Source organism: Henckelia pumila, chromosome 1 (assembly GCF_033568475.1).
Source record: "Henckelia pumila isolate YLH828 chromosome 1, ASM3356847v2, whole genome shotgun sequence".
Taxonomy (NCBI): Eukaryota; Viridiplantae; Streptophyta; class Magnoliopsida; order Lamiales; family Gesneriaceae; genus Henckelia; species Henckelia pumila.
The window spans coordinates 98,656,699-98,673,125 of NC_133120.1; the positions used below are offsets into that span (position 1 = coordinate 98,656,699).

Here is a 16,427-nt window from a genome sequence, read left to right on the forward strand (position 1 = left end):
AGGCTTATAAATACCTCGCCTTAGGTGTTTGTAGAGGTATGTTCATAAAAAATTCCAAAGCTATATTCATTTTTCTTGAAGCCCACTCTATTTCTGAGTCTGACTTAAGCATCGGAGTGGCTCCGCCGGAAAACCTTCCGGCATCCCACTAACGTGCTTTCATTTCTTTCCCTTGTGTACAGATCATCTCGATCAAGGAGGGACAAACCACACTTCATCTATACTAGCCCGGTCAGCTCGTCAAGCCCACTATACTACCCTTGATAGCTCGGGCACTCGTTTTTATCAAACATCATCATTGGCGCCGTCTGTGGGAAACTTGTTCTATAAGACGTAGATATGGTTTCTCATGAACAAACATCACCAGAAGGCCTCTAGCAGGGCCGGAACATTATTATTCCTATGGATCAACTCGAATCATATGTTCAGAATATGATACAGAAGTCGTTAGCAGCTACAAAGAAACCACAATCAAAGGAAATAACAATGGAGGAAGAGGGGAATCGGGGTAATCCGCACCCTAATGCCCGAACCAAAGAAGGAGAAGAAGAGGAAAGTTCTTGGATGCACTCAATCCAGCCTTCTGTGGCGGATGAGCTGCAGGAACTCAGGAAGAAAATACAAAAGTTAGAAGAAGAGGTTCCCAAAATGGCCTGGTCTATCAAGATTCCGGGTTGCCCTTTATCACAGGAGGTGATAGAGGAGCCCTTGCCATCCCATTATAAGTCGGCTAAAATCCGAGAATATGATGGGAGCACTGACCCAGAAGAGCACTTGGCTCGGTTTGAGAATGTGGCTATGCTACATTGCTACGGAGACAAGATTAAGTGCAAAGTCTTCTTAACCACTTTGGTGGATTCTGCCCAAAGATGGTTTGAAAAGTTGGAGCCGCAGAGCATTCGATCATTTGCAGATTTCAAGCAAGTGTTCTTGCAACACTTTAGCAGCAGCAAAAGGTATAAGAAAACGGCCTATAGCTTATTTGAAGCAAAGCAAGCAGGAGAAGAGTCTTTGAGAGCCTACATTAAAAGGTTCAATAAGACTGCTCTAGAGGTCCCGACCTGTGCCCAGGAGACTAAGATCACTGCCTTTACTCAAGGTCTTCGGGAGGGGGAATTTTTCAAATCATTAGTAAAAAAAGCACCTCGAACTTTTGAAGACTTATTGGCTCGGGCCGAGAAATACATTAATATGGAGGAGGCCCAGAGGCAAAAGAAGGAGGTGACTCGAAGAGAGGGAGGTCGGGAACATGGAAAAAGCAGAGAAAGTCAGGACCGCATGGGGCGTTTGTCCCGGTATGCACCACACAGAGTAATCCAGGACAGAGCTGTGCATTATGCGAAGTAGGTACTGAATCTCAGACTCTTGTCTTTAGGGACAAATCTTTGAAGTATTGTGCTTTTCATCAGGAAGGCACACATGATACCAATGAATGACGAACGCTATAGCAGAGACAGCAGCAACCCTATATCCGGGATGGCAAGCCAGTTCAAAAAAGGCCTCGGGGTCCGCCTTGGATCCAGGGGTCCCAGGCGCAGGTTCCCCCCAGAACTGGCGTTGTTTCCCGAGAGGGAGGGAAACAAGAGACAGGTTCTCGCACAGAGGATAGAAAATCAGGAGAGGGACCATCTAAAGGGGTTATCAACATGATTTCTGGGGGATCTACTGACGGAGATTCAAACAGAGCCAGAAAGTCTTGGACCCGGAGGGAAAGTTTGGGGGTGGAGGAAGGAAAGCCGGGTGCAGGGCCAGCCATCACGTTTGGACCCAGGGATCTGGAGGGGGTGAACCTGCCACATAACGACGCCTTGCTTATACAGGCCCGAATTGCTAACTACGATGTACGAAGGGTGTTTGTAGACTCAGGAAGCTCGGTGAATGTCCTTTTTCAGGACGCCTTCGAGCAGATGGATTTGCAGGGGTATGAGTTGAGCCCCGTAAAAACTGCCTTATACGGATTTGCTGGGCACACAGTACAGCCTCAAGGGGAAATGTTACTACCCATAACCTTGGGAGCTGGAGATGTGAAGAAGACGATCATGACAAAGTTCACGCTGGTGGAAGCACCCTCCTCTTGCAACGTCATCTTGGGGCGACCGGCTATGAATGCCCTCAGAGCTGTGGCCTCAGCTTATCATCAAAAGATTAAATTTCCCGTGGGAGATAAGGTAGGAGAAGTCCGAGGAGATCAACCTTCTTCCCAAAAATGTTATGCCGAGACAGTTAGAGTCGATTACAAAAGAGCCAGGCAGATCGGGAAGGAGGGAGGTGTAGCGACCCATCGCGGATCCACTACCTAATCAGAGTTAAGAGCATAATTAAGCATGCATTAAATAAAATCGCTGCGGAAGACTTAAATACAAGCAGGCTGGCAGAATACAACCGGCTAACAAACTCGATTTATACAACCCAATCGAATTTCTTAGATAAAAATCTACAGCTAAATACTGCTGTCTTCAAGGTCGCTGGCTCCTCTAGGCTCCTGGTGCTCAATCCTGCACCTACACCTGCCCCGTCGAAATAGGGTATCCAGATACACAGAAAATACTGGACGTGAGCTATAAGCTCAATACGAAAGCACGGATAAACATACAAATATGATGCATGCAAATGATCGGGTATCCATATCTGGGATAACGGTATACGAACTGCTCAGACTGGCGCCTGGGATATAAGCTCGTCACATCGAGGTAGCTAACCACTGTGTGCGACCACTCATTCCCGAATCACGGATGCGGAACACGGAGTCCTTCAGGTATCAGTACCTAAGGGTACTCGATATCAAACGTCCTAACAGGGCTGAGCAACCCTAACTGGCTCATCTCGAAAGATATACAGATGTATAGGCACAAGATGATATGCACATGCCGCATAACAATAATAACATGCAAACACATAAATGCAACATATAAGCATGCATATCCGCTGGCAATCTCAGTCAGTACTTACGTACCTTTCTAAGGCAGTCCTAGTAGTCCCACTCTAGGTTCCAAGCCTATCATCAAGTCTACAATGCAAATACCCATGCATCAAACAATAAGCTCTAAAAGCCTTAACTAAGCTATTGCATACTTCTAAATAATTTAAGAAGACCATAGCTATACCTGCGTCCATCGTCAGCCCACTAATGGAGACTATCCTGAAACTAGGGGCACACCCCTGCTGCAGCTCCACAGCCTCGAGCATTGCTCCGCTATACGAGTACTGCTCAGCTACTATGTCAAACACTGTCTGACTATACTAAAAATATGTTCCCTACTCCAACTCTAAATAAGAGTACCCAAAGCACTAAAATAGAGCCACGTGGGCAAAGGAGAGGAACTCGGAATTCGCACCAAATGAGGAGCTCGGACCTCATATTTATAGAGCACGTTCGGATCGTCCGATCTTGACTTTGGATCGTCCGAACTGCTTTGGGCCGTCCGATCGTCTCATCGAATCGTCCGATCTCTGCCACACGTCCAACCATTCGCATGCAACCATACACCTGTCCAATACACTGTTCGGGTCGTCCGAACTGGCTCTTCGGATCATCCGAACATCTCCCGGATGACGTCACCAATGACGTATTATTTTGGGAAAGTTGGCCGCATGAGTTCGGATCGTCCGAACCCACTTCGGACCGTCCGAAGTCTTCAGAGCCTCCGAAGCCTGGCTCCGTCCATGTTCGAATCGTCCGAACTCAAGTTCGGAGCGTCCGAACCTGCCGAACCATATCCATCATTTTTGAGTGTCCTGGATTCATTTCTGGACTCCGTTAATGCATCTGAAATTTCCTTAATCATGTTTTACTTAATCTCAACATGAATATACGATTAATTACTCATTAATCGTTAGTTTTGGATACGGGCTACTACATTCCCACCACCTTAAAAGGATTTCGTCCTCGAAATCTAGAGTAAACCCCGGGAACATAGTATAAACCATTCGTCCAATTCATTAATAGTTCCGGTTCAAAACATTGGGTTGAATAACCTTCGACAACCCAAATCCTTGCTAAAATTGTGTCACACTACTGACTACCGTCAGTTATCCATCGTTAACCGCAATGACACGGCACATTCGGTCCAAATTACCCATTGAATCAGTCACACTGCCTACAGATCTTAGCGATGACACTCATGCTAAGATTGTAACTAGTTATCAGATATCTCTGGACACGCATGAAATCTATCGCTGCCCATTGAGAAAACAAGATACAACTCATTGTATCTCACTAGTGTAACGATAACATCGCATCCCTTGACATTATCGCAAAGCTCTAAACAAATCGATCTAGATTCGAATCTCGGTCAAATCCTAGATATCCCTTTTTCAAGAACTCGTGTGGGTTAATTTTTATCACGAAGGATAAAATGTATCTTCCAAAACAGTACCTTATGCGAATAGAAATGGCAACTATCGGCCATCAGCTCGCAGAGCAATCGCACCACTGCACACGACTCTAACCATCTGAAACCCTCAGACTGATTGCAATAAACCTTGATCCGAATCTCGCTATCGTAGATGGTATCTAATTTATCATCTTAGTCATCCTATCCTGGATAACCACCAAATCCTGACAATTCCTGGCGTCATAGTACGTTTTCAGAACTTACTTTTCCCAATGAATGTTTCCCAAAGAGTACCAACTAAGTAAACAGATGACAAAATCTCTGCTTATTAACCCCAATTGCTACAAAATCCTTGTACACAATTTCTTGTTTTAATGCACCCTGCGAGGTCGTCGCCTCGAAATTCACTATCATCCTGCTGAAACTCCCAGATGGACCAATCCCATCCTCAGCAGTAGTCTATATCAGATGCTTACTTCTATCTCGGAACTAGAGATAGTATCGACGAAAATGATTCCGGTTAATCCTGTTCCAGATAACCAAATCCTTGGCTCCCTAGTGGGGATAACCAAACGGATTCAACTAGATCCCGCACAAAATCTATCAATACTAGCGGCAATCCCGCTATCTCAACCTCTCAATGACACAGCATATCAGAACGCACTGGGATATCAGTGACAACAACCCTGCCAGACTCAGAAAAACAAGTCTCAGCTGCTGTCTCATCCCATGAAACGACTAATGCTAACTTTCTAATGCTCATTGAAATCCATAAGCACTTGTCGAATCGCCTCTCAAGAACAACTCTTGAGACATATATTGGAAGCACCCCAAGCAAAACACTCTGACCAACAGTCCCCAAAATTTGTCCACTGACAATCCTGGGACAATCACTGAATCCTATTTCCTCAAACTGGATCAATAATTGCTAACACCAAGCAATGCTCAGATCAAAATCTGTCACTGGTAGCCAAAGCAACGTTACCAACAACTACGATCACAAGAGCCAACTAATGACCACTTTCGTGATCCGCAGAATCCAAAAGTCTCAATTCCCGCATTCCTGGAGATTCCTAGCGACTAAAGAATTTCCTAAATGCACTTGAATCGTTATATCAAAGCATACCATACTTAAAGTACCATTCCCAGTACTTCTTGATTCACTATATCCCATCTGTACCGATTGGAATAATCTGATCAATCAAATCGATATACTGTAGCTCTCGCCATGCCTGACGATATCAACCCTAATCAGACAATCACTGATCAATGAAACTCTCATGGCTCGATCAATATCGATGATCTCACTGCCACACGTCTGCATATCCCAAATACTTGGAATCAAAAGAATCACAGCTAATTCAATCACTCATCTTTGACAGAGTCAGACAACAGTTACAAGTAGTCACTAGTGCTAAACCTGCACCAGTTTAGACATACTATCACTGTCTATCTTCATCCAAGATGATCATAAGGACTTGTTCAACCCAAGCCGCAATACAAGTCCGAAATATTTCAACTATCGTTGAACATGCTCCTGATAACTATATCTCTTGCTAAGACTGCAACAAATCGAGGCTGAGGTTACTTGCCGCGGTGTCCCACCTAAAATCACCACCAAGTGTGCACTGGCATAAATCACGCTATCCTCACGTCTCAAATAGTCATGTACAATCCTTAGCATCAGATATAATCTATCACTGAAGGAAACCATCAATGCTGAAAACTACTCATCCCCGAGTCAAATGTTTCAGGAATTTCACAAACCCATCTCCTGGATAGCCCCTATCACAAGAGTATCCAAACCCCGACTAGATCCACTAGTCTAGCAGTATCCAATAGACTAAAACTATCTGCTTAGAGTATGCACTCGTCAAGGAAAATCCCTCCAAGACTGGTCCTTATGACAAAACTGCAAACCAATATCTCTGACGATAGTCAGACGATATCTAAACCGCCGATACCTAACCTAGGCATCCAATCCAATGTCATACCCCATCGTGACTGTTACCAAAACTCTAGACTAAGTAGCCTTTCCACCGCCAAATCCTGAAGCACGAAGGCTTCCAGGCATTCTCCGAAGTACGAAAGACTCCCAGAGTAACACTGGCATAGGGTCGCGCTCCATCATGTCTAGTCATGGTCATAGTCCACAACTCTCGGCATGTACTAAACGGGTTCCTGATGAAATCTCATCATCACGAATTCCCAACCTATGAAGGTCAATCAGGCTACTGTTCTATGGAAACAACCTAGAACGAAACTCAAAATTCCAAACAAGATCAATATTTCCATGCCCCCAGATGAATTACCTCAACAATGGCACTAACCCTAGTCAAACGACTAATTAGGTCAGCCCTAGGAAGACACCTAGACTAACCCCATGTCAATTCGTTACCGCTGGCTTACCCAAAATCCATGAGTTAACATAGTTGATCACCAATCAACTAATTCCAAGCCAAACTTAGTAAAATTACTTGTAATCAAACACGAATCTTTGAATAAGTAAAACATGTATCATTACTTCAAGTTATGTACAATTTCCTTTATTACAATCCCATGTAATACATACAGTATTCAAAATACAACAAAATGTACATCCAATAACTTGAACTGATACAACCAAATTCTGATGATTCATTACAACTGAAATACTGTTTACAACTACAACAATACAGTATTTAAAATCATCGAATCCTGTCTTCGTCCCTTGAGCATGAAGCTTCCCATCGACACACGCATCGATACAAGCATACTCCCGTCCAAGTCTCTCTACATGTCCTCCCGCGAAGAACTCCGGAGAAATGGCACGTGATAGCTAACCAGCTATGCTCTGCGTCAGTGCATGTCGGTCTACTTCTTTTGCTCGCGATCTACCATCAGCGTTCTTCTTGTATCCAAATCATGCTTTTGAACATGAAGTTTCCCATATGCCTACCAAAAGCATCGATACAAGCATACCGGTAAAACCATGTTCTACACGAGTTTACAGACGCTAGAAACCTGTCATGATTTAGGCACTCGAAGCATTCCCTGGTAAAGGTCTATCTGGCAATCTCTCCAACTATGAGTGGAGAATCTCTTCGGACTGAAACCACATGGATTACTAAACACCATTCGTTCCAAAAAGCCCTAGAGGTATCTGACGCGATATACTCGATCTTCTCTTCCAATCTTCCCTGGTTGGAATCCATATATTCTTCGATCAGCATTCCAATGCATCGAATGATGAACTGTCCACAGCAGTCAGTCTATCTATCGATATGCTACTACTGGTGTTCTCATCACTGCTGCATTCCTTATAGTAAAGAATTATGTCGCAAACCTCGGCAATGAAGAACCAAATCTTCTTTCGCTAGGCCTCAATCAATCCTACAAGGATAATCAAGAAGTCTTATTATCAATTTCCTAAGTCCCTTGCATGCAGCTCTGATACCATAAATATAGCGACCCACCCTGGATCCACTACCTAATCAGAGTTAAGAGCATAATTAAGCATGCATTAAATAAAATCGCTGCGGAAGACTTAAATACAAGCAGACCGGCAGAATACAACCGGCTAACAAACTCGATTTATACAACCCAATCGAATTTCTTAGATAAAAACCTACTGCTAAATACTGTTGTCTTCAAGGTCGCTGGCTCCTCCAGGCTCCTGATGCTCAATCCTGCACCTACACCTGCCCCGTCGAAATAGGGTATCCAGATACACAGAAAATACTGGACGTGAGCTCTAAGCTCAATACAAAAGCACGGATAAACATACAAATATGATGCATGCAAATGACCGGGTATCCATATCTGGGATAACTGTATACGAACTGCTTAGACTGGCGCCTGGGATATAAGCTCGTCACATCGGGGTAGCTAACCACTGTGTGCGACCACTCATTCCCGAATCATAGACGCGGACCACGAAGTCCTTCAGGTATCAGTACCTAAGGGTACTCGATATCAAACGTCCTAACAAGGCTGAGCAACCCTAACTGGCTCATCTCAAAAGATATACAGATGTACAGACACAAGATGATATGCACATGCCGCATAACAATAATAACATGCAAACACATAAATGCAATATATAAGCATGCATATCCGCTGGCAATCTCAGTCAGTACTTACGTACCTTTCTAAGGCAGTCCTAGTAGTCCCACTGATGGCGACTATCCTGCAACTAGGGGCACACCCCTGCTGCAGCTCCACAGCCTCGAGCACTGCTCCGCTATACGAGTACTGCTCAGCTACTATGTCAAACACTATCTGACTATACTAAAAATATGTTCCCTACTCCAACTCTAAATAAGAGTACCCAAAGCACTAAAATAGAGCCACGTGGGCAAAGAAGAGGAACTCGGAATTCGCACCAAATGAGGAGCTCGGACCTTATATTTATAGAGCACGTTTGGATCGTCCGATCCTGACTTCGGATCGTCCGAACTGCTTCGGGCCGTCCAATCGTCTCATCGGATCATACTATCTCTGCCACGCGTCCAACCAATCGCATGCAACCATACACCTGTCCAATACACTGTTCGGGTCATTCTAACTGGCTCTTCGGATCATCCGAACATCTCCCGGATGACATCACCAATGACGTATTATTTTGGGACAGCTGGCCGCATGAGTTCGGATCGTTCGAACCCACTTCGGACCGTCCGAAGTCTTCAGAGCCTCCGAAGCCTGGCTCCGTCCATGTTCGGATCGTCCAAACTCATGTTCGGAGCGTCCGAACCTGCCGAACCATATCCATCATTTTTTAGTGTCCTGGATCCATTTCTAGACTCCGTTAATGCATTTGGAATTTCCTTAATCATGTTTTACTTAATCTCAACATGAATATACGATTAATTACTCATTAATTGTTAGTTTTGGATACGGGCTACTACAGGAGGCCAGGGGGGAAGAGAAGTCTGTTCTGTGGAGGAGTCTAAAGGCGAATATGAAGAGGTGGAGCTGGTACTCGGGCAGTCTGGGAAGTTTGCTAGGATTGCCCGGAACATGGAAACAAATTTGGCCGAGTCACTGAAAAGCTGTCTCATCCGGAACAAGGACATATTCTCATGGGTTCAGGGCGATTTGATAGGAGTTTCATCTCATGTTGCGGAGCATAAACTTAATATCACCCCTGGATCCCGGCTTGTGATACAAAAGAAAAGACATTTCGGAGCCGAGAAGGATAAAGTGATCGCGGAGCAGGTTCAAGAGCTACTATGGGCCGGGCACATCAAGGAGGTACAATTTCCTACTTGGTTGTCCAATGTAGTACTAGTACCAAAGGCCACAGGGAAGTGGCGAATGTGTGTGGATTTCTGGGACTTAAATAAAGCCTATTCCAAGGATTGTTATCCTTTACCCCGGATTGACCAATTGGTAGACTTCACATCCGGTTGTGAATTGTTGTGCTTTATGGATGCATATCAGGGCTATCATCAAATTCCTTTAGCCCGGAAAGATCAATACAAAGTTAGCTTCATCACATCGGAAGGTACTTTTTGTTACGTGGTTATGCCATTTGGTCTAAAAAATGCAGGGGCTACGTATCAGAGGATGATGGACAAAGTGTTCCGGGAGCAGGTGGGTCGGAACGTGGAGGTATATGTGGATGATATATTGGTGAAATCTAAGACCCGAGATTGCTTTATACCCGACCTGGAAGAAACTTTTGCCACCGTTCGGCGGTACGGGATTAAGTTGAATCCAGTCAAGTGTATGTTCAGGGTGAAAAGTGGCAAATTTCTGGGGTTCATGGTGACTGAACGAGGGATAGAAGTCAACCCGGAGAAGGTAAAGCTGTTGCAGGAAATTCCTTCACCCACATCAATCAAGGAGGTACATCGGCTGACTGGGCGAATCACAGCCCTGGCCCGATTTATCGCTCAGTCAGCTCATCGTAGTTATCCCTTTTTCCAAGTGTTGCGCACAGCCCAGAGGTTTGGCTGGACTGAGCAGTGCGAGCAATCCTTTCAGGAATTGAAGGAGCATCTAGCTAGCTTGCCTATCCTGGTTAAGCTAGAGCCAGGAGAAAAATTGTGGGTATATCTATCTACTACTGAGAGGGCGGTCAGCACCGTTTTGATAAAGGAGGAAAGAGGATATCAGAGGCCCGTATACTATGTCAGTCATGCTTTGAAGGGGGCAGAGGTCAGATATGCGGAGATTGAGAAAATGACCCTGGCGTTGGTAATAACAGCCCGGAAATTGAGACCTTATTTTTTGTCTCACCCGATAACTGTCCTTACTAATAGCCTTTTAGGGCGGATCCTGACTCATCCAGATGCCTCGGGGAGGCTTGTAAAATGGTCAGTAGAGTTGGGAGAATATGACATTGAATACCAGCCGCGTAAGGCCATTAAAGCCCAGGCTCTGTCCGATTTCTTGACAGAGGTGGCCACTTTTGGTCAGGAAGAGGTATGGAGAATATTTGTAGATGGAGCCAGTGGTGTTGGAGGCAGTGGCGTAGGAGTCATCTTGGTTTCACCCACCCAGGAGAAAATCAAAATCGCCATGAGGTTGGATTTCCAGGCCTCCAATAACGAAGCCAAATATGAAGCTGTGATAGCTGGGATGCGACAGGCTCGGGAAGTCGGGGTAAGTCATATTATAATATATTCTGACTCACAATTGGTTGTCCAGCAAGTAAAGAGGATCTTCTGTACCCGAGAGGAGAAATTGATAAAATATAGTAAGGTAATTGAAGAGCTTGGGGCCAGTTTCATTACTTGGACTATAGAGCAGATACCCCGGGAAGAAAATATGGAAGCAGATGCCTTGGCTAAAAGAGCTGTAACTGGGGAAAATGGTGATAAAGAATCTCTGGTACAGAGGGAGATGGTGGCTACTATAGAATCCCGAGAGCCGGTCATCCGGGAAGATACATGGATGATCCCTCTGGTCAGATATCTTACCAATGGGGATCTCCCAGCAGACAAAGGACAAGCCCAGGTCATACGAAGACAGATAGCCAGATTTTCTATCCTCGGAGGTAGGCTATACAGGCGTTCATATCAGGGTCCTTTGCTCAAATGCTTGGGGGAAGGGGAAACAGAATATGTCTTGAGGGAAGTGCACGAGGGATGCCGTGGAAACCATGGAGGGTCTATGAGTCTGGCCCGAAGGGTATTGTTGGCAGGATACTGGTGGCCCACTTTGCAGGCTGATGTGTAACGCCCAGAAATTCGTCACGTAAATTCGCATGCATAACTAGGGGATTTTAATAATTTTAAAAATAAAGTGAAAATGTGTTAAATTGTTTTATGAGTTATTATGTGAATTATGTGATTTATTGACATGTTTTAAATATTGTTTCGGCATTTAAATCGGTATGATATGATTTATGAATTTATTTGAGAAAGTCTATTTTATGATCGCGTAGGCGAGATCGTGGACGGACGAGATGTTTGTTTTCACCCAAAATATTTTATGATATTTTTAGGAGCCTTAAAATATTATTTTAAGGTATAATTGGAAGAAAATTATTGTATTTACATATATATTTATTTATGTGCTAGTTTTTACCCAAAATAAGTTATTTTAATTACTTTTATTAACCTTTAAAAATCTCCTATTTTATTATTTCGAGATTATTAAGTTCTTAGCAAATTATCATGTATTTTTTTAAAGGTTAAATTATAGTAATTATCTATCGAAAGTATTTATTTAAATATTTAACCTAGATTACCCAAAATATTATCCTAAGATATTCTACCCTAATCCACCTACCCCTTACCTTACGTAAACTCACCTTTGAGCCGCCTCCATCATCCATCAGAAACCTCCTCCACTTCACAGCACACACAACACGATTAACTTGAAGAAAAATCAAAAGTTTGACGTATCGTTCATCCCGGAGATCAATCTACGCGTCGATAACGTATATTCGAGCGATTAAATCGCAAAGGCATGTTTTGAATCCATTCTTGGCCACCATTTGAATCATATAAACTGTTTTTAAGCATGAATGATTTGTTAATGCACGTGTTTTCAGAATTTAAGGATAATATTTGTGATTCATGCATGAAATCCCGTTTTTATTGTATAAGGCACATGATGATGATTTTCTGACCATGGCTTGATCGGGACTGCTGCACCTTTGTTAGGGGTCTGATCTAGGGTCCTTAGGGTCGGTTTTGGTAGGGTGGTTCAGGGCTGGAAGTGGCTGGAACCATGCTAAATGGGCTAGGACAGAAGTTGGGCGAGTGCAGATTTCTGGAGGAGGATGGGATCGGATTCTGCATGGGGGGCTTTTGGCTGAGCCAAGCTTGGTCCTTAGGTTCCGTCTGAACCCTGGGATGGTCCAGGTGTCGGAGCTCCAGCCGGTGGTGGCCGAAGCAGGTTCGAAAAGGTCAAGGGCGTGGGCTGTGCAGATCGCACAGCAGGCTTGGTTTCAAAGGGGTCAGTTCAGCCATAGGGGGGCTTGGATGGGCCAGGGCGGGTTTGTTGGAACCGGCAGGACCCTTGGTTGGTCCTGCCGGCGGCTCTCCGGCCAGGGGTGGCCGGAGCTGGGCTGTAGCAAGGGGGAAAGGGGGGACTGCCGTAAGGGAGTTAAGAGGTGAGAATGGGGAGAAGGTCACGTACAGTGAGCTTTTGGGTTTAGGCGGGCCGAGCTTGGGTCCATGGGTCTGAGTCTGTGTCGGGTCATGTTATAATGGGCCAATTTAGTTTTAGTCCGGGTCTAGATTTTATTATTTTGGGCTCGGGTATTTTATTCTAATTAATTAAGAGTTTAAGTAATTAATTAATGGCTTGGGCTTGATTAATTAATTAATTGGATAAGATTAATGGGCTTTAATAATTAATGAATTTAGCCCACTAATTTGTCATGGGCCGTGTGATCCATGAGAATTATTGAGTCATGTTGTGTCGGGATTAGTATTTTTATCGGTCAAATTTATAAGTTAATGACTAGTTAATAAATTGTATTAATTAAATTTTAAGTTAATTAGTTAATAGGCCTAAATTATGTTTTTAGTTAGCCCATTAGTTTCTCATGGGCCTGAAGGCCCATGAAGCTTAATGGGCCATGTCAGATTGGGCTTTTGGGTTTTTGAGTTAGTCTAGGTTTTTTTTTTAAGTTTAAGTCTAGTGGCCAGCAGCTCGAACAAGTTCTTGGAAAAATAAATATTCGTAAATATATATTTAATTCATGCATGCATTTTTATTAGATATATAAGTATGATTTTTAAGAAAATAAATTAAATATATATTTACGGACAAATTTTCATGAAATAAAGAAATAAATGAGATTTTTTTTTAAGTTCATGCATCATGTAAGAATTTTTATGATAAGTTTAAATGTATGTTAAGAAAAATATATTTTTATGGAAGTTGAAGTGAAGGTGGAAAGTGATGTGGTTGGAGGCCGGGATACCTGGGCCCGGTGACCTTTCTAATGATGTATAAGTATGATGAGCTTATGGATCCAGCTGAGAGGGCTGGTGAAGTGGCAGCACAGAGGTGGAAACCCCACCGCCATGTACGTTGGTTTATAGATTGATCAATCGTTTAGTATGATGCCACCGACATAGATACGACCTGTTGAGAACTAAGAAATCATGATAAGTTATTTTATGAGATTTATTAAGTATGATGATATATATTTAGCATGATGATGAAGCAGTATGATTATTTATTTATGTTTATATGCATATAATTTTAAGATCATGCACGTATAATTATTATTCACGTATTTTATATGATGTGTGCTTGTGTGTGGTTTCATTTTGTTATGTAAGGATAGAACGTGCTGAGCCTCTAGGCTCACTAGATTTAAATGGTGCAGGTGAGCAAAATGTCAATAAGGATAATGTGTTCCTGACTGGCGGCGAGGGCGTATGAGTATCCAGGCAGCTAGTACCCGTGACCATCGCTCTATTATGAATTTTATGTTGAGACTAAAACATTTATTTCCGCATAGGTTTTATTATTATAGTTTTTTAGTATATGCATGGATTTTAGATTTAAGTATTTATTTTCTAAGTTTTCCTGAATTTTTGTGAAAGAAATATTTTTTAGGAATTTTATTATGGCATTCTTATAAATTATTATTTAGTAATTAATTTTAAGTATTTAATTGCATGCGTGTACTTTTATTGTATCTTTTGTGTATTTGTATTTTAAATTAAGTAAAGTTATTTTTATGTATGATATATATATGTATGGGCATATATATATTTATATTCATTATTTTATTATCAGAGAGTTTTGTTAAAAAAAAAAATTCAGTAGGAGTTTTAGGATGTTTCATTTGGTATCAGAGTCATGGTCCTTGGAGGGTGACTAGCTTGCTGCTCGGAGCTCAAAAACCGCACTGCCAGTCTGTAAGTTTTAATTGTTTTAAATTATGATTTATGCACGGGACACAAGAGTTATGTTTTTAATGATTTGTGAAAATGAGAATTTAGAGTTACGACAGTCTTAAAGTCAATAATATTAGCTATGCATAGTGATTTACGTGGGGAAATATGTGGTGGTGCAATATGCCTCCTAGACAGATGAACCGACGCAAGAATCCTCCACCTCCGCAAAACCCGCTCACAGCACTGGAGCAAGCCAATGCTAATATGATGACAGGAATCAATGCATTGCTGGAGCAATAGGCAGCACGACCCCGACTTTCACACGACGAAGACGTTGCGGAACGATTCCAGAAGAAGGGACCGAAGGAGTTTTCTGGTGTCACTGATCCACTCGTGGCTGAGGGGTGGATCCGTTACTTGGAGAACATATTTGCTTATATGGGACTCACTGATGCCGATAAAATAAAGTGCGCGGTGTACATGATGAAAGACGATGCAGCCCTTTGGTGGGAGGGCGCAGTTCGAGGTGTGAACCCACAGACTTTGACGTGGGAGGAGTTCAAGAGGATGTTCTTCGCCAAATATTTTACTGAGGATGTGCGCAGCCGAATGATTCGGGAGTTCATGAGTCTCCGGCAGGGGGACAAGACGGTGGTTGAGTATATCAAGCAGTTCGAGAGGGGGTGTCATTTTGTGCCCCTGATTGCTGATAATGCGCAGGAGAAGATGAGACAGTTCGTCGATGGACTTAGGGCGGACATCAAGCATGATGTACGCATGATGGATGTCACCACTTATGAGGCAGCGGTGAGTAGGGCACTACGATCCGAGGATGGTAGGAAGGAGATCTTGAGGGAGCAGAGAGGAAGAGGCAATTCCAACCATCGTACCACGAGTCGTATCCACAGCAAGATGCAAAGAAGCAGGCCACTGGGCCGTCAAAGGGCCCAAATCCACTGAGACAGCAAGGAGCTATCGTTCCTCGTGCAGAAACACTACCTCTCTGCCAGAAATGCCAGAAGCCCCATCCAGGGCCGTGCATGAAGGGATCAGACATGTGCTACCATTGCAAGGAACCGGGACACATTATGCTGCACTGTCCCAAGAAGAATGCTGCGGGATGAGTCTATGTGATGCAGGCGGAGGAAGCAGTACCGGATACTTTGCGCATCACGGGTAATTATATTTAACGCATTAAATTTGTCACATTTGGAGGGCTTGATTCGGAACTACACGAGGAAACTTGTTCTTGCCTAGAGTTCGTTTCAATTTCGAGGACGAAATTTCATTTAAGGGGGAGAGAATTGTAACGCCCAGAAATTCGTCACGTAAATTCGCATGTATAACTAGGGGATTTTAATAATTTTAAAAAAAAAGTGAAAATGTGTTAAATTGTTTTATGAGTTATTATGTGAATTATGTGATTTATTGACATGTTTTAAATATTGTTTTGGCATTTAAATCGGTATGATATGATTTATGAATTTATTTGAGAAAGTTGATTTTATGATCGCGTAGGCGAGACCGTGGACGGACGAGATGTTTGTTTTCACCCAAAATATTTTATGATATTTTTAGGAGCCTTAAAATATTATTTTAAGGTAAAATTGGAAGAAAATTATGGTATTTACATATATATTTATTTATGTGCTAGTTTTTACCCAAAATAAGTTATTTTAATTACTTTTATTAACCTTTAAAAATCTCCTATTTTATTATTTCGAGATTATTAAGTTCTTAGCAAATTATCATGTATTTTTTTAAAAGGTTAAATTATAGTTATTATCTATCGAAAGTA

The 16,427-nt window shown here is 42.8% G+C and overlaps 1 protein-coding gene across 1 annotated transcript; it reads left to right on the forward strand.

Annotated features, from left to right (window-relative positions):
* Window positions 1-1,646: 1,646 nt before the first annotated feature.
* LOC140870345 (uncharacterized) lies at window positions 1,647-15,589 on the forward strand. Its single transcript, XM_073273003.1, has 3 exons — window positions 1,647-2,268; window positions 9,223-11,450; window positions 14,930-15,589. Exons 1-3 carry the CDS (start codon window positions 1,647-1,649, stop codon window positions 15,587-15,589), a joined length of 3,510 nt encoding a protein of 1,169 aa, XP_073129104.1.
* Window positions 15,590-16,427: the final 838 nt, after the last annotated feature.